Here is a 19744-nt window from a genome sequence, read left to right on the forward strand (position 1 = left end):
TTTCTAACTTTCTTTTCATGAAATTGTACTTCATTCATAGAATTTGTAAAGATGCAGTTCATATTTAACAATATATGAAGTTCAGCGCATGCATTTATTTCAATGCATTACATGGCACTCCCATTTACAGAGTATATTTACAGTACTCAGTTCATGTCAAATAATTGTTTTTGCAAAAATATACTTTATTCGTAAACTTTACAAAGCATAACAGTTCAAGTTGACTTTACGGGAAGTGAAGTTGAGATTGGTTTCTTTTGCTGCACGAGGCCCTCTATGGTGTTGTAGCTTATATTTACTGTACAGATTCCATGTCAAAGACTCAGCCTAACAGATTTTACGCAGTTTCCAGTCTCTTGTTATCCTGTGGCAGCAGGACCTTAGTGAGTGAAAATGAAAGAACTGTGGATGCTTTAAATCAGAAACAAAACAGAAATTGCTGGAAACACTCAGCAGGTCAGGCAGCATCTGTGGAGACAAAACAGTGTTAATGTTTTGGTCCTGTGACTCTTCATCAGAAGAGTGTTCTGATGCTAGGCCTTAGTGATTTTTTTTCCCACTCATGCTCGTGCAACTGCTGCCCAAGCTTTAAAGCATCCCTCTGTAAGTAGTCTTGGACTAGGGAATGTGCCAATCTGCAACATACAGTCATCAAGAGCTTGTTTCACTGGAGAGTCAGCAGGTTTTGGCCAGACCAAAGTGTAATTTTCACCAGGTTGATGGCCTTCCAGGCTGCAATTGGTTTATCTGTGTGTATGTGTTCCTGGCAACAGCTCGTACAGCAGAGGGTCCTGAATCCCAGAACTGCTTGCCATAAACCATTGCATTCTCTTCCAGATGTGCTTTGCAAAACCAAAATTCGAAATGTGAGGTAATGTATTTTGGTAAAAGAAACATGGAGTCACAATACAGGCTCAATAGTAATGCACAGTTAGAGAAGGATATTCTCCCATTAGTTGAAATGTCAGAAACTGGAGGTCACAATTTGAAGATTGTCAGCAAGGAATCTAGGAATGAGATGAGAACCTTCTTTATCTAGAAAGTTATAAGGATTTGGAATGTGCTATCTGGGAGAATGTGCTCTATACGAGCTGTCAACAGAGAGCTGGATATAAATTTGAAAGTGATGAATTTAGAGGACTATGGAGATAGGGCTGGTGAAAGGGTACCTCTTTTGGGAGCCAGTGCATACATAATAGGTAAAATGGCCTCCTTCTGTATTGTAGATTATTTCATTCAATAATACTTGGAAGTTGGGTAGGGTGGACTGGGAAAGGAGTTTAGCAGCAAAGATAGTTGAGGAACAATTGCAGATGTTCATAGAGTCATAGAGATGTACAGCATGGAAACAGACCCTTCAGTCTAACCCATCCATGCTGACCAGATATCCCAACACAATCAAGTCCCACCTGCCAGCACCCGGCCATATCCCTCCAAACTCTTCCTATGCATATGCCCATCCAAATACCTCTTAAATTTGCAATTGTATCAGCCTCCACCACTTTCTCTGGCAGCTTATTACATACATGTACCACCCTCTGTGTGAAAATGTTGCCGTGTAGGTCTCTTTTATATCTTTCCCCTCTCACCTTAAACCTATGCTGTCTAGTTCTGGACTCCCTGACCCCAGGGAAAAAACTTAGCCTATTTACCCTATCCATACCCCTCATAATTTTGTAAACCTCTATAAGGTCACCTCTCATCCTCTGACGCTCCAGGGAAAACAGCCCCAGCCTGTTCAGACTCTCCCTATAGCTCAAATTCTCCAACCCTGGCAACATCCTTGTAAATCTTTTCTGAACCCTTTCAAGTTTCACAACATCTTTCCCATGGGAAGGAGACCAGAATTGCACGCAATAATCCAACAGTGGCCTAACCAATGTCCTGTACAGCTGCAACATGACCTCCCAACTCAATATTCTGACCAATAAAGGAAAGCATACCAAACACCACCTTCACTTTCCAAGGATTCTTATGGAATTGGACAGGGTCGACGTGGAACGATGGTTTCTCCCAGTGAGAGAGTCTGGAACTGGAGGACAATCCCAGGAAAAAGGGTTGCTCATTTAAGAATGAAATTGGAGCATCCCTTCCCAGAGGGGAATGAATCTGGGAATTCTGTAGCACAGAGGGCTGTCTAGACCAGGTCTCAACATTCATTCAGGGCTCAGGTGGACTGATTCTGTAAAATCAGGGAGGGAACTGGGCGTTTAGGGGAGAGGCAGGAAAATGAAGGTGAAGATTATTGAAGAAAATAGTTTTTGGCTTACAGCAAAGATATATTCCTGTGAGGATGAAGGATTCTAAGAAAGGGGTAATCCAAAAATGGTTAAGCTGGGAAGTTAAAGATAGCATCAAATGGAAAGCAAAAAACAATGTGGCAAAAATTAGAGGTGAGCCAGAAGATTGGAAAAGTGTTAAAAAGAGAGAAGATATACTCTTGAGAGTAAACTTACAAGAGACAGCAAGAGCTTCTTTAAATATATACAGGGTGGAGAAGGCTAACTGAGAGTAAGCTAGCTAGTGCAATAAAAGAAGATTGCAAGAGGTTTTATTTTAGATATCTAAAATGTAAGAGAGACAAAAGTGGACATTTGAATGCTTGAAAATGAGCTGGTGAAGTAGTAATGGAGATCAAAGAAATGGTGAAAGAACTGATCAGTTTTTCATTAGTTTCATAGTCAAAGATACTAGCAGCATGCCAGAACTTGAAGAGAGTTGGGATTAGAGGTGAATGTTGCGGCATCATGAAAGAGAAGATGCTGGGGAAGCTGAAAAGCTTGAAAGTGGATAAATCACCTGGAATGGAACGACTATACCCCAGAGTTCTGAAGAAGATAGCTGAGGAGATGGTAGAGGCATTGATTGTGATCTTTCAGGAATTACTGGAGTTAATGAGAGTCCCAGAGGACTCGAAATTAGCTTATGTAACACCTCTATTTAAGAGGAGAGAGAGGCAAAAAACAGGAAACTGCAGGCCAGTTAACCTGAACTCAGTCGTCGGTAAGATTTTAGAGTCCAGTATTAAGGATGAGATTGCAGAGTACTTCGAAGTGCATAGTAAAATAGGGTTGAATCAGCATATTTTCAAGGGAAGGCCATGCCTGACAAATGTGTTAAGAACTTTCACAGAATCCCTATAATGTGGAAGCAGGCCATTTGGCCCATTGATTCCACACCAACCCTCCAAAGAGCATCCCTCTCAAACCCATCCGAGGGTGGAATCAAACCCATAGCATTGGTGCTGTGAGGTAATAGTGCTAACCACTGAACCACCATGCCGGGGGAAGTAATGAGCAAGTTAGATGTGAACGTGATTTTTTTGGATTTTCAGAAGGCCTTTGACAAGGTGCTGCTAAGAGAAAACCAAAATAGTTAGTGTAGTGAATAGTGAAGAAAATTATCTCAGTCAAATGGGACCTTAATCAGATGGGCCAATGGACTGAGGAGTAGCAGATGCAGTTTGATTTAGATAAATGTGAGGTGTTGTATTTTGGTAAGGCAAACCAGGGCAGGACTTATACAGTTAATGGTTGGGCCCTAGGGAGTATTGCCGAACAAAGAGACTTAGGAGCGCATTTCCTTTAAAGTGGAGTTGCAGGTTGGCAGGGTGGGGAAGAAAGCATTTGGCACGCTTGCCTCCATTGGTCAGAACATTGAGTATCAATTTTGGAGATCATATTGCGGATGTACAGGATATTGGTGAGACCACTTTTAGATTACTGCATACAGTTCTAGTCACCCTTCTACCGGAAGGATGTTGTTAAACTTGAGAGCATGCAGAAAAGATACAAGGATGTTGCTAGGACTGGAGGACTTGAACTATAGGGAGAGGTGAATAGGCTGAGGCTTTTCTCCCTGGAGTGTCGGAGGCTGACGGTGACCTTACAGAGGTTTATAAAATCATGAGGGACATGGATAGGGTAAATAGCCAAGGTCTTTTTCCGAGGGTGGAGGGAAATCCAAAACTAGAGGGCATAGGTTTAAGATGAGAGGGGAAAGATTTCAAACAGGAGTCAGGGCTAACCTCTTAACGCAGAAGGTGGTGCATATATTGAACAAACTGCCAGAGGAAGTGGTGGTGGTGGTGAATACAATTAGAACATTTAAAAGGCACCATGATGGGTTTATGATTAGAAAGGGTTTGGGGATAGGGGCCAAATGCTAGCAAATGGGACTTGGTCAGATTGGGGTGTCTGGTCAGCATGGTTGAGTTGAACCTAAGGGTCTGTGTCTGTGCTAAATAACTCTAAATAATGAAATAAGGTAAGAGCCCATGATGTTACAATAAGGTACTGGCACAGATAGTGGATTGGTTGACTGGGAGAAGCCAAAGAGTGGAGTTAATGGGATATTTTTCCGAATAGATGCTGGTAATTATTGGAGATCCACAGGGGTCTGTGTTGGGAACACAACTATTCATATTTTACATTAACACACTTGATGAAGGAGCTGAGATTGCTGTTGCTAAGTTTGCAGTTAAGACAAAGATAGGTGGAGGAGCACGTAATGTTGAGAAAGCAAGGGGGCTGCAGAAGGACTTGGACAGGCTATGGGTGTGGGCAAAGAAGTGGCAGCTTGCATACAATGTGGGAAAGTGTAAGGTTATGCACTTTGGTAGGAAGAATAGGCACAAATTATTTTAAATGGGGAATGGCTTCTGAAATTTGGGGCACAAAGGGACTTAGGAGTCCTAGTTCAGGATTCTCTTAAGGTTAACGTGCAGATTCAGTTGGCAGTTAGGAAGGCAAATGCAGTGTTAGCATTCATTCCAAGAGGGCTTCAATGCAAGACTAGAAATATACTGCTGAGGCTGTGTAATGCTCTGCTAAGACCACATTTGGAATATTGAGAGGGGCCCCTTCTGTGAGGATAGGTACATTGGCGTTGGAGGGTTCCATCGGAGGTTTACAGTATTGAACCTGGGGATGAAGGGCTTGTCATATGAGGAGATGCTGAGTTGAGATGGTTGAGGGGAATCTGATTGAAACTTACAGATTAGGGTAGGCCTGGACAGAGTGGACGTGGAGAAGATGTTTCCACTAGTAGGAGAGACTAGGACCCAAGGCCACATCCTCAATGTAGGGACAATCCTTTAGAACTGAGATAAGGAGAATGGTTAATCTGTGGAACTCATTGCCAGAGGGCTATGGAGGCCAAGTCATTGATTGTATTTAAGATAGAGATAGGTGTGTTCCTGATTGGTAAATGGATTGAGGGTTATGGGAAGAAGGCAGGAGAAATGGATCGAGAAACAAATCAGCCATGATGAAATGGCATAGCAGACTCAATGGCTTGAATGGCCTCATTCTGTTCTTATGGCTTATAAGAGGATGAGAGAGCCAAAGTAAACATAGACTCCTTAGAGAATGCATCTTATGAAATTCCTTCTGGAAATCCAAATACAGTGGATTCACCAGTTCCCTTTCATTGACAGGTTGTTGTTTCAAAAGCATTTATTGCTCATTGTTACAATCCAATTTGAGACTAAAAAAAAAGTTTTGTTTTGAAACTATAATTACAACAAACTAAAATCAACCTCGGCCACACATTATTTGGTAGTTAACTAATACACTGAACAACAGAAAATGTATTTAAGCATAATGTGACTGAAAACCCATCTCACATTTATACATTAACAACCACCTGTCTGCAGAATTGCATGTTTTTTTAAAGCAGGAACCAGCTCAAAGTTACTCTTGGCTTCCAAAAATCCTGTTTTAACATTATTTTTGATAAGTCTTAATGTCTCATATGCATAGCAAGGTTATTTCCACTCAGGCTTTGAGAGTTCATTGACTAAAATATCCATCAATAAGGACCACTGTGTCTTCTCCTGGCTAGAACAATGTAAGTCTTCTGGTGTCCTTGAATTCCCATTGACTCTATCTTTTCAACCAGAGAACAAGCTCTGAGAAGCATCCTCCCTGGTGGCAAACAAAGAACAATCTTTATTACCAGCCTGTTCACAGCAGTTGCTGTTTTCCTTCATTTCCTTCTCCGGGATCTCAGTTGAAAAGTCTGTAAAGCTAACTGTTCCTTTCTTTATGTTCAACAAACAGCATCTTTATTCAAGTAATGAGGTAAACCAAGCAGAAACTAAGTAATTTAGTTCAACTTTTGTCATGGAGAACATGCCAAACTCCATTACAAGAAGCTAATAGCAGGATATTATTTTCTGACTTTCTCAGTCAGGCAGAATCTGAATTGTTTCGTGAAAGGGAAATTGTATTTGTCCAATTTATTTAATTCCTCAAAGAATTTAACAAGGTGAATGAAGGGGTACTTGCAGATGTAGTTACTTGAATTTTCAAAAGATATTTCTTTTTAGATTAGATTCCCTACAGTGTGGAAGCAGGCCCTTCGGCCCAATAAGTCCACACAGACCCGCTGAAGAGCAACCCACCCTCTCTGACTAATGCACTTATAAGATGCCACTCATAAGGCCATTGCACAAAGTAAGATGGTGTAGGAGGTAATATATTTAGCATTGGTAGAGGATTGGTTAGGTGATCAGAAGCAGAAAATAAGGATAATGGGTTATTTTGGGACTGGTGGACTAATAAGAAGAGTGCTGCAGGGACTGAGCCTGCCATTATTTACCATCTGTATTAATGACTTGGATGAAGGGACCAAATGTGAGTTGCTAATGGTGCAGAATCAGGGGAGTCAGTTGTCACAATGACATAGAGTCTACAGCAGGGTGTAGATGGGTTTGATGTGAGAGTAATATTATGGATCATAGTGTCGTAGAGGTAACAGCATGGAAACAGACTCTTTGGTCCAACTCATCTATGCCAGCCAGATATCCTAAATTAATCTAGTCCCATTTGCCAGCATTTGGCTTACATCCCTGTAAACATTTACAATTCATATACCTGTCCAGATGCCTTTTAAATATTGCATTGTGCTAGCCTCCACCACTACCTCTGGCAGCTCATTCCATACACGCACTAACCTCTGCATGAAAATGTTGCCCCTTAGGTTCCTTTTAAATCTTTGCCCTCTTATCTTAAACCTGTGCCCTCTAGTTTTGGACTCCCACAGCCTATTTACCCTATTCATGCCCCTCATGATTTTATAAACCTCAAAAGGTTGCCTCTCAGCCTTCAACACTCCAGGAAACATAGCCCCAGCCTAGTCAGCCCCTCCCTATAGTTCAAACTCTTCAACTGTGGCAACATTGTTATAAATGTTTTCTGAACCCTTTCAAGTTTCACAACATTCATCCTGTAGGAGGGAGCATAATGTGGAAAAATGTGAACTTGTTCAGTTTGACAGGAAGAATAGAAAAGTAATTTATTAACATCACCACCCTGACTATGTAGTGGAGGCAAGTCTATTGATGGAGCTACTGAAGATGATCAGGCCTAAGATCTTCCTCAAATCATAGACAAGGTCTTTTCTCTGGGTTTGGAGAATCCAGAACTAGATGGCATAGGTTTAGGATGTGAGGGGAAAGATTTAAAAGGGAACTAAGGGACAACGTTTTCATGCTGAGGGTGGTGCATGTATGGAATGAGCTGCCAGAGGAAGTGATGGAGGCTGATACAATTACAACATTTTAAAAGGCATCTGGATTGGTATATGAATAGGAAAGATTTTGAGGCATATGGACAAAGTGCTGGAAAATGGGACTAGATTAATTTAGGAGATCTAGTCAGCATGGACGAGTTGGACTGAAGGGTCTGTTTCGTGCTATACATTTCTATGACTCTATGGCTTGAGGAAGTCCAGCAGTGATAGCGTGAGATGATAGTTGTTTGGTGAGGCTGCAATTATCAGACTATCTCTTCAATGATTTGTGTCTCCAATTAAAGACAGGTTCTCAAGTTCTGTCCCATAAGAACCTGTAAAAATGGTAAATTTAACCCTTGTTGGCAGAAGAGTACCCTAAGCATTGATGTTTGTAATTTTTGTAATTTTGCATATTTTGCAGTTAGTCGACCTAGTAATATGTTGTCTTAGTCTGGTCTTGAGTGTGATGTGTTTATTTTGAAAACTGATCAAATATATCGGATTGAAACAGTCAGAATAAGTTACTACTTTGAAGGATACTTTTTAATTTTCATTGGCTACTTTTGGTTTGCAGGAGCTCCTTGTTTAAATTTAAAACCAACTGTACTTCCAGCCCTTTACATAATCTCTGTATTTTATGTAAGTAATTTGGGGAATAAACAAAAAAACAAAAGCTAATCAGACAACCAAGAATTTGAGAGCAATTTAGACAGTTTACCTTTATTCTTCAAGTTCCCCAATGGCCCAATAAGAATCGTTCTCAGCCCTCTTGTCCTCTTCCAGTGATAACTCAAAGGATGGCAGGTTGGACTCCTCTGAACTAGCTAAATGTTCAACTACTTCAACACATCAAGAAAGTAGACGCTGCAGTCAAAAGAAGTTTATATATAGATATACATTACAGAAATGTTCAGAAAAGAAAGCCCAAGAACTTCACTGAAGAGTGTAAGAAGCAGAAACAGGTACACCTAAATCTGAAATGCTGACCTGGCAAAGCTACTGTTCAACACTACAACAAAAACAGAAGTTGTTGGAAAAACTCAGCAGATTTTGCCAGACCTGAGTTTTTCCTGCAATTTCTGTTTTTGTTTCTGATTCTAGCATCTGCAGTTCTTTTGTTTTTTATTTCTTATTTCATGCTCAGCACTGCATATATGCATGTACATGTTGCGGGGTTTGCTTGCAGCTGGGGAATGGTAGCAATTGGAGATGGTCAGTAAATATCGACCTTGCCAGTGAGGTCAGAGCTAACTAAGTGGCACATATTTGGTTCATTCTCAATTTTCAGCAGGCACTAGACAATGACAGCACAAAATCAGTTTTTCTTAATTTTTTATCTGTTTCAGCTTCTGCATTCTCACAACTGTTTGAGATTAGTTAGAATTGGTTACTTCACTATCCACTCCAAACAGTATCATTGATTTTTTTTCAGTAACACTTATACTGTCTGTTTTCCTTGAAATGTGATTCCTGCACTTAAGTTGCAACTGCTTTATACCACTGTAATTAATCATCAATTTGATGATTTTTAAGTTTGAAGTTGGATTTCTATAGAATGTCTACCCTGCCGTCATAATTCAAAATGTGTTTTGGACTCCCTTGCAATTAAGACTATTATATCTGCAAGAATTCTTGCATCCTGAAATCTCCTTTCATATCAGCCTTGGTGTCGAGGAGTTATGCTCCCATAAGGTGTTTAATGAAAATAACTACCTAGTTTTGGTGTGCCAATGGCAATTGAAGTAAATTGACTTTGTTGAAGTTAATGTTTAGTTTATATCGCTTATCTTTTAATTAGTACGATGTGAAAAATACTTTACATTGTATAATCTATTAAAATAAATGAACATTAGAGGGTTTTGCATAATATGAAAGCATGTGACTGAAAATCTTAAGATGTTCATCTCAAGGTAAACAACAAGTACCAGCTATTCTGTTTGTGAAGCAGTCTGAGTCACAAGATTATATTATTACAGGCACCATTCCTGTGCAGATGCCATGAAATTGGAAACAAAAGCATTTTATTGAACAGTGTGGAAGGGAAAAGTAATCAGCTTTGAAGTATTCTACCATGGAGACTAAAGATTTGAAAAAGAGAAGACCAGGTTATTTTGCCAGGTAATCTTTTTCAGTTATTTATCTATTTTTGAATTTGCTGTACATTATACTGTGTTTTAATATTTATTCAAAAAGGATTTAAAGCAGAACAAACATTTTTTTTTAAAGAATCTACAGAATGGGAATGCTTGTCCATGAGTATTTCCTTGCTTTGAGGTGACTTTACTATAGATGGGTTGAGCTTGTTGACTCCTTAACTGTCTGAAAAATAACTGTTTCATGGAGAATAAGGAAGAAGATTGGTATTAATGAGATGCAATAACATCTATGTGATCGGCTATTTTGTTGTTTGCAGGGGAAGTAATTCTTGTTCTTTATTTAGTTTTTAATTTGTGACATTTGTACTGGAGGTGAGTGTCTGCATTGGTGAGTGGTGCAAATAACCCTTAGGTAGTTACGTTATAATAAAAAATTAACAAGTGTATCTGTTTCATAATAATGCTCTGTCCCCAAACCCCACAAGTGTTCCCTTTTATTATCAATGTGAATTGTTGCTGCTGTAGCAATGGTGATTGCTGTGTTGTGAGCATTGGCCTTTTCTGATTTTCTATTTTTGATATTTTAGAGTTACTAAGCTCTGGGTTCTTGTCCACTACTCAATGTTTAGATCAGAATTGTATAAGCTATATTACTAAGGTAAAAACAATGACTGCAGATGCTGGAAACCAGATTCTGGATTAGTGGTGCTGAAAGAGCACAGCAGTTCAGGCAGCATCCAAGGAGCAGCGAAGCTATATTATTGCATACATTAGTACAGTGTCTAGAAAAAGGTATTTATTAAACCAAATGTATATAAGACCATGTATAAAAAGTGCATAAGGAATAAGATTCATCCTTTATATGTTGAAGAGTTGCATTATAATTAGGTACTATCCTGTGATCTTGCACACAATCAGTATTTTGATAAAACCTGTTAAAAAGCACTGGGATAACTGGACCAATAGTGGAAGTGATGAAGAACACTACATGAGGGCTTGCATACCAGGGATCAGCAAAAGCCAATAGAAGTTGCATGGAACTATATCTTCCTTATTGAGTGGTATTATAAAATTCCTGGCTTGACGCAAAGAAAAGCTCTTAAGTTTGTTATTGGGGTTTGGGATTTGTTCTTGAATTTATGCTGAAGGAGAGAAATTATGCAGTTTCTCCATTGTGGAGGTGGTGATGGAGAAATTTTTTTTGTCTAAGTTTGTCCATAATAGATGGCATTCCCCCTTGTCCTTGTACGTACAATAGGTCCCTGTTTTAAGTTGGCCTATGCTGAGTCACTGTGCTTTAAAGTTTCAACGCTTTTAAGATTGGTATTCTAATTTGCATCTTCACTTTAAATTTAATATTGTTTTGTATACTATTTCACATTTTCTTCATCACATATTGTTTCACAACTGTAGTGTTGGTCTGATTGGTATCATTCTGAACTGAGAGCAATTGAGGTGTTTTTTCACATTAAGCACAAAAAGGAGCTCTTTTTAAAGTCAGAGAGAGGGAGATATTCGCTATTTAAAGTGGGTAAAATTTATTTCCTTGTTTTGGGCTTATTTAGCTGAGAAATGCAACGTATATTACTTGGTCTCTAGGTGTCTGACTCTACAATCTTCTGTTTAACCTTGGAGCCCCAAATCTGGTCCTTCTCCAACTTGCCATTGGTGAAGCAGAGGGACTTTTTTTAATTGCAAAAATAATCTTTATTCATAGAAAAATATCTTTGGTACATGTATAGTTAATGAAGCCATTCAGATCTATACTCTCTTTACTTACAGAGAAAAAATTAAGTCTTTGATGTTCACCATTCTCTATATTTACTGAGAACCTTTTAGCATTTAGCTGAGGCATCAAGAGCGCCCAATTACTGAATGAATCCCCAGTATTCTTTGGCAGAGGGCCTTAAATGGTGGCCTTTCCCTACTGTGCCTTGGTGGCCAAGCCCCAAGCTCTAGGGCATTCTTCAGCACGTCATCCTGGAACTTGGAATGTGCCAGTCTGCAACATTCAGTCAGGGTCAACTCCAACTGTAAGACCAGCAGGTTTTGGGCAGAAAAGCTGATGGTCTTCCAGTCATACTTGATGTTCATCTCAGTGTGGTTGGAGATATCGTCCAAACCATGGTGACCAACCAAAATGGGAGAAAGTTCATTCGGGAAGGTATTGAACACATTGATTTTGTTAGGAACTTGCCTTGATAGCAGACACTCTGCAAAAAACCTCCAAAAAAACTCATCTCTCTGATCTACCTGGCCCACCTGTGGCAGATCTGAAGGTTGTGTAGTGGACTTGGTAGCCACCTCTGAACAATCAAACTGTAGTGGACGCAAGTCATTCCCAAACCCTAAGTATCTGAAGCATATGAAGAAAGACAGACTTTGAGAATTATATCATTTGACTTTACACAATATATTTCCAAATTAAATCTTTACAAGTTATTTCATTCAGGAAGGCATGGTTATTGCACATGTACAGTATAGTTTTAACAACATACATAAGATCCTTTGGATGTTTCTTGCCTGGAAAAGTCAAATTCAGATTTTAACTTTTAATTTTCCACTGTTATTTCACTTTGTTGCGATTTCCAGGAACATACCTATAGATGAAGTTACATGTCACAAAACCTATTTGGTTAGAATTTAAGGAATAACAGATGAATTGCTATTCTGGTATATTGATACCATCTCAGTGTGACTTGGACTTCAGTATGAAGGGAATAATTTACAAAACAAAATTTGGGAATGGAGTAGACAATGAAGAGCATATAGACTGGTGAAATTGCCAAATCTGTGGCTAGTGAAATTGCCAAATCTGTGGCTAGTGAAATTGCCAAATTTGTGGCTAATGAAATTTAATGCAGAGAAGTTTGAAGTGATGGATTTTGATAATAATGGTGAGATGTGATACAAACTAAATGGTACCATTATAAAAATGATGCAGCAATTTGGGTTTATTTATACAAGTCTTTGAAAATGGCTGGGATCATTGAGAAGGCTGTTTTAAATGTATAAGAACCATTAGTTTTATAAATAGGAGCATAATAAGACCATAAGACCATAAGACATAGGAGTGGAAGTAAGGCCATTCGGCCCATCGAGTCCACTCCGCCATTCAATCATGGCTGATGCGCATTTCAGCTCCACTTGCCAGCGTTCTCCCCGTAGCCCTTAATTCCTCTAGACAACAAGAACCTATCAATCTCGGCCTTGAAGACATTTAGCGTCCCGGCTTCCACTGCACTCCGTGGCAATGAATTCCACAGGCCCACCACTCTCTGGCTGAAGAAATGTCTCCGCATTTCCGTTCTGAAATGACCCCCTCTAATTCTAAGGCTGTGTCCACGGGTCCTAGTCTCCTCGCCTAACGGAAACAATTTTCTAGCATCCACCTTTTCAAAGCCATGTATTATTTTGTACGTCTCTATTAGATCTCCCCTTAGTCTTCTAAACTCCAACGAATACAATCCCAGTATCCTCAGCCGTTCCTCATATGCTAGACCTGTCATTCCAGGGATCATCCGTGTGAATCTCCGCTGGACACGTTCCAGTGCCAGTATGTCCTTCCTGAGGTGTGGGGACCAAAACTGGACACAGTACTCCAAATGGGGCCTAACCAGAGCTTTATAAAGTCTTAGTAGTACATCTCTGCTTTTATATTCCAACCCTCTTGAGATAAGAGACAACATTGCATTCGCTTTCTTAATCACAGACTCAACCTGCATGTTTACCTTTAGAGAATCCTCGACTAGCACTCCCAGATCCCTTTGTGCTTTGGCTTTATTAAGTTTCTCACCATTTAGAAAGTAGTCCATTCCTATATTCTTTTTGCCAAAGTGCAAGACCTTGCACTTGCTCACGTTAAATTCCATCAGCCATTTCCTGGACCACTCTCCCAACCTGTCTAGATCCTTCTGTAGCCTCCCCACTTCCTCAGTACTACCTGCCTGTCTACCCAACTTTGTATCATCGGCAAACTTCGCTAGAATGCCCCCGGTTCCCTCATCCAAATCATTAATATATAATGCGAACAGCTGTGGCCCCAGCACCGAACCCTGCGGGACACCGCTCGTCACCGGCTGCCATTCTGAAAAAGAACCTTTTATCCCAACTCTCTGCCTTCTGTTAGATAGCCAATCCTCAATCCATCCCAGCAGCTCACCTCGAACACCATGGGCCCTCACCTTGCTCAGCAGTCTCCCGTGTGGCACCTTATCAAAGGCCTTTTGAAAGTCCAGATAGACCACATCCACTGGGTTCCCCTGGTCTAACCTACTTGTTACCTCTTCAAAAAATTCCAACAGGTTTGTCAGGCATGACCTCCCTTTACTAAATCCATGTTGACTTGTTCTAATCAGACTCTGCTCTTCCAAGAATTTAGAAACCTTATCCTTAATGATGGATTCTAGAATTTTACCAACAACCGAGGTTAAGCTGATTGGCCTATAATTTTCCATCTTTTGCCTTGATCCTTTCTTGAACAAGGGGGTTACTACAGCCATCTTCCAATCGTCCGGGACCTTTCCTGACTCCAGTGACTCTTGAAAGATCTCAACCAATGCCTCTGCTATTTCCTCAGCAACCTCTCTCAGAACTCTAGGGTGTATCCCATCGGGGCCAGGAGATTTATCAATTTTAAGACTTTTTAACTTTTCTAGCACTATCTCTTTCGTAATGGCAACCATACTCAACTCAGCCCCGTGACACCCTTTAATTTTTGGGATATTACTCCTGTCTTCCACTGTGAAAACTGACGCAAAGTACTTGTTAAGTTCTCCTGCTATTTCCTTATCTCCCATCACTAGGCTCCCTGCATCAGTTTGAAGTGGCCCAATGTCTACTTTTGCCTGTCGTTTGTTTCTTATGTACTGAAAGAAACTTTTACTATTATTTCTAATATTACTGGCTAGCCTACCTTCATATTTGATCCTCTCATTTCTTATTACACTCTTTGTTATCCTCTGTTTGCTTTTGTATCCTTCCCAATCTTCTGATTTCCCACTGTTCTTAGCCACTTTATAGGATCTCTCTTTTTCTTTAATACATTTCCTGACTTCCTTTGTCAGCCAAGGTTGTCTAATCCCTCCCCGGTTAATCTTTCTTTTCTTGGGAATGAACCTCTGTACAGTGTCCTCAATTATACCTACAAACTCCTGCCATTTTTGCTCTAGTGTCTTCCCGGTTAGCCTCTGCTTCCAGTCTATTTTAGTCAGTTCCTCTCTCATGCCCTCATAATTACCTTTATTCAACTGTAACACCATTACATCAGATTTCGCCTTCTCCCTTTCAAACTCCAGACTGAACTCTACCATATTATGGTCGCTACTTCCTAAGGGTTCCCTTACTTTAAGATCTTTTATAGAGTCTGGTTCATTGCAAAGCACTAGGTCCAGAAAATATATAAAGCAAGTGAGTTATGCTAAAATTTTATAAATTATTTGTTCGGCTTGAGTAGAATCTTGAATCCAATTAAGAGCATCACACAATAGTAACAGTGTCAAATCCAAGGCAAGCATGCTGAGAAGATTTGCTGTTATAGTTCACTGGAAGCTGAACAGTAGTTCAGCTATGAGGAGAGACTGGAGAAACTGAGGTAGTTGTCCTGGGAATAGGGAAGGTTAAAGGAAAATCTCATAGCAGGATTCAAAATAATTAAACCTAAGTAGATAAAGATGGGAAACTATTTGTGATAATGTCAGGGTTGAAAACCCAAGGTTTTTAAGGTAATTGGCAAAAGAACCAAAGGTAATGTGAAACAAATTCTTTTGTGCAGTAAATTGTTCACATTTGAAATATATTGTGAAAGATGATGGTGGGAGCAGACTCAATTATAACTTCCGAAGGGTAATTGGGTATAAATAGTTGAGGGGAGAAAATGATGGGCTATTGGACAAAGAGCAAGGGACTAATTAGCTAGTTCTGCGAAGGAGCGAACGTCGGCTGATTGTTCTTCCTCTGAGCTGTGTCATGGGTAACCACACTGGATTCATTGTGAGATGATGTAAATCAGATGGTCTTCTGGTGACATCTCTTTCATTTGGTAGTGGTTGTGGGTTTCCTGTGTATTTTGGGCATATTGCTTGAGGTTGTTGGTAGGCTCCAGCTCGGTTGCCTTAGCCTATTCAGAAATGATTGAAAGGACTGTTAAAGAAGGGCAAAGTATAACGGCTCCAACTTGTGTATTTCCTCTAATGATCTACACCTTTAAAATAGAATCACGATCCTATGAAATAAGTAGGAGCATCAGCAAACAAAATTTGACATCCAACTGCATGAAAGTTCACAATAGCCTGGTCAAAGCAGATGTCATAGGAGGACACCAATCATGTAAGGATCATGCTTTTTTAAATTTTGTGTTCCTAAAAGGTGGAGACTAAAACAATAGAAAGCTATTTTAAAAGCCAGGGTTTGAAAGGATAGCTGCCGTTTTGAAAAACAAGTAGTCTGAAATTCATTGCAAACATTGCATAAGCGACTGTTTGAACCAGCACTGATTAGAGTTGCAGATATTTTGGAGTTGAGGGAATGTAATATTGCAGCTTTTGCCAGCATCAAGGATTTGGTTGGTTGATTTATGGACTATTGACCAGTTTTCAAAGACAGACCTTTCAAAGACCTTTTTGCTTGCCAACAGCTCTGTGATCGGTTCTCAGGTAACTGAACATCTTGGAGCTGAGATCAAGATATAGACAGCAAGAGAGAGTGAGACATGTTCAGTTCTTAACCATTTCAGGAGTTCTCTTTGCAGTCAAAACTTACTGTGAACCTGAAACAAGCCAGCTTATCTTTCCTTCAACGATCATTGCAAGTAGGAGAATCTGCAGAAAAACAACTGAAGCAATGTGATAGCCAATAAAAGAGCCATGAGGATAATCTTAACAACAGTACCTGGGAATCAAGTCCGCTGAACTGTCTTTCTAGATTTTGCCCCACTGTACATAATCTGTTTGTGTGTGTAAGTGGGAGTTTATAAGGGAATAGGAGTTTGAATTAGTATTGTATGCTAACAGTTTAGAACTGAGTACCTTTTAGCTAGAATCTAATTACTTGCAATAAATAGCGAGTCACAGAGATGTACAGCACGGAAACCGACCCTTCGGTTCAACCTGTCCATGCCGACTAGATGTCCCAAACCAATCTAGTCCCACTTGCCATCACCTGGCCCATATCCCTCCAAACCCTTCCCATTCATATACCCATCCAAATGCCTTTTAAATGTTGCAATTGTACCAGCCTCCACCACTTCCTCTGGCAGCTCATTCCATACACATACCACCCTCTGCATGAAAAGGTTGCCCCTTAGGTCTCTTTTATATCTTTTCCCTCTCACCCTAAACCTATGCCCTCTAGTTCTGGACACCCCACCCCAGGGAAAAGACTTTGTCTATTTACCCTATCCATGTCCCTCATAATTTTGTAAACCTCTTATAAGGTCACCCCTCAGCCTCCGATGCTCCAGGGAAAACAGCCCCAGCCTGTTCAGCCTCTCCCTATAGCTCAAATCCTCCAACCCTGGCAATATCCTTGTAAATCTTTTCTGAACCCTTTCAAGTTTCACAACATCTTTCCAATAAGAAGGAGACCAGAATTGCACACAATATTCCAACAGTGGCCTCACCAATGTCCTGTACAATCACAACATGACCTCCCATCTCCTGTACTCAATACTCTGACCAGTAAAGGAAAGCATACCAAATGCCTTCATCACTATCCTATCTACCTGCGGCTCCACTTACCTACACTCTTTGTTCAGCAACACTCCCTAGGACCTTACTATTAAGTGTATAAGTCCTGCTAAGAGTTACTTTCCCAAAGTGCAGCACCTCACATTTATCTAGATTAAGTTCCACCTGCCACTTCTCAGCCCAATGGCCATCTGATCAAGATCATGTTGTAATCTGAGGTAACCCTCTTCGCTGTCCATTACACCTCCAATTTTGGTGTCATCTGCAAACGTACTAACTGTACCTCTTATGCTCATATCCAAATCATTTATGTAAATGACGAAAAGTAGAGGACCCAGCTCTGACCCTTGTGGCATTCCACTGGTCACAGGCCTCTAGTCTGAAAACAACCCTGCACCACCACCCTCTGTCTTCTACCTCTGAGCCAGTTCTTATCCAAATGGCTAGTTCTCCCTGTATTTCATGAGACTTAACCTTGCTAACCTGTCTCCCATGGTGAACCTCGTCGAACGCCTTACTGAATTCCATATAGATCACATGTACCACTCTGCCCACATCAATCCTCTTTGTTACTACTTCAAAAAACTCAATCAAGTTTGTGAGACATGATTTCCCACGCACAAAGTCATGTTGACTAATCAGTCCTTGCCTTTCCAAATACATGCACAACCTGTCCCTCAGGATTCACTCCAACAACTTGTCCACCACTGACATCAGGCTCACTGGTCCATTGTTCCCTGGCTTTCTTAAACAGTGGCACTACTTTAGCCAACCTCCAATCTTCCAGCACCTCACCTGTGACGGTTGAGGATACAAATATTGTCTTGGTTGGTGTCAGCTTTGAGTTCTTAGAGCTGCAATCATCCAGGCAAGTGAGCATGTTCCATCACACTCTTGACATTGACAAGTTGGTGGACAGGGCAGATCGTTAGCAGATGAAGTTCAATGCAGAGAAGAGATGTACATTGGTAGAAAGATATTGAAAGACAAAATAAAATGGATGGTGCTATTTGGTATGCAGGAGCAAAGGGTCTTGTATGTGTACAAATCATTGTAGGTGACAGGACAAATGAAGAGCAGTTAATAAAGCATACAGTGACCTCGGCTTTATGAAATGGAAGTATAGAGTACAAGAGCAAAGCGATAATGTTAAACTTGTATAAAACACTTGTTGGACCTCAACTAGGGTATTGTGCCCAATGTGGGAGCCATGTTTTGGAATGCTGTGAATGCATTGGAGAGGGAGAGAGAGGGGGAGAGAGAGGGGGAGAGAGGGGGAGAGAGGGGGAGAGAGAGGGGGAGAGAGAGGGGGGAGAGAGAGGGAGAGAGAGGGGGAGAGAGAGGGGGAGAGAGGGGGAGAGAGAGGGGGAGAGAGAGGGGGGAGAGAGAGGGGGAGAGAGAGGGGGAGAGAGAGGGGGAGAGAGAGAGGGGGAGAGAAGAAAAAATTTACAAGATTACAAGGATAGATTAAAGAACTTTCCTCTCCTCCCCAACCCCCCTTCCCCCACCCCACCCTTCCCCCCTTCCCCCCCCCTTCCCCCCACCCCACCCTTCCCCCCTTCCCCCCCCCTTCCCCCACCCCCACCCTTCCCCCCTTCCCCCCCCCCTTCCCCCACCCCACCCCACCCCACCCCACCCCACCCCACCCCACCCTTCCCCCCTTCCCCCCCCCTTCCCCCCACCCCACCCCCCACCCCCACCCCACCTTTCCCCCCCTTCCCCCACCCCACCCCACCTTTCCCCCCCTTCCCCCATCCCACCCCACCCCCACCCTTCCCCCCCTTGCCCCACCCCACCCCTTCCCCCCCTTGCCCCACCCCACCCTTCCCCCCCTTGCCCCACCCCACCCCCCTTCCCCCCACCCTACCCCACCTTTCCCCCCCCTTCCCCCATCCCACCCCACCCCACCCTTCCCCCCCTTGCCCCACCCCACCCTTCCCCCCCTTGCCCCACCCCACCCTTCCCCCCCCTTGCCCCACCCCACCCCCCTTCCCCCACCCTCACCCCCACCCTCACCCCCCACCCCCACCCCCTCCCCCCACCCCACCCTCCCCCCACCTTCCCCCTTCCCCCCACCTTCCCCCTCCTCCCTCCCCCCCCCAATCCCCCCACCTTCCCCCCTCCTCCCTCCCCTCCCTCCCTCCCCCTCCCCCACCGCCCCCCTCCCCCTCCCCCCCCCCTCCCCCCCCCCTCCCTCCCCCTCCCCCACCGCCCCCCCTCCCCCTCCCCCCCCCTCCCCCCCCCTCCCCCTCCCCCCCTCCCCTCCCCCCCCCCTCCCCCTCCCCCCCCCCTCCCCCTCCCCCCCCTCCCCCTCCCCTCCCCCTCCCCCTCCCCCCCTCCCCCTCCCCTCCCCCTCCCCCCCCTCCCCTCCCCCTCCCCACCCTCCCCCTCCCCACCCTCCCCCCTCCCCCTCCCCTCCCCCCCCCTCCCCCCCCCTCCCCCTCC

At 42.5% G+C, this 19744-nt stretch overlaps 1 protein-coding gene across 5 annotated transcripts in view; it reads left to right on the top strand.

The window, feature by feature from the left end:
- LOC140462260 (nuclear receptor coactivator 7-like) overlaps positions 1-19744 on the top strand; it is a 116062-nt gene that overhangs the window by 17467 nt on the left and 78851 nt on the right. For all 5 annotated transcript variants that reach the window (XM_072555989.1, XM_072555988.1, XM_072555992.1 and 2 more), the window contains exon 3: positions 9495-9636. In XM_072555989.1, the coding sequence (XP_072412090.1) occupies positions 9590-9636 (47 nt within the window). In that variant the 5' untranslated portion in view covers positions 9495-9589. The remainder of the gene's footprint in view (positions 1-9494; positions 9637-19744) is intronic.

This window comes from Chiloscyllium punctatum, chromosome 3, assembly GCF_047496795.1.
Source record: "Chiloscyllium punctatum isolate Juve2018m chromosome 3, sChiPun1.3, whole genome shotgun sequence".
Classification (NCBI taxonomy): domain Eukaryota; kingdom Metazoa; phylum Chordata; class Chondrichthyes; order Orectolobiformes; family Hemiscylliidae; genus Chiloscyllium; species Chiloscyllium punctatum.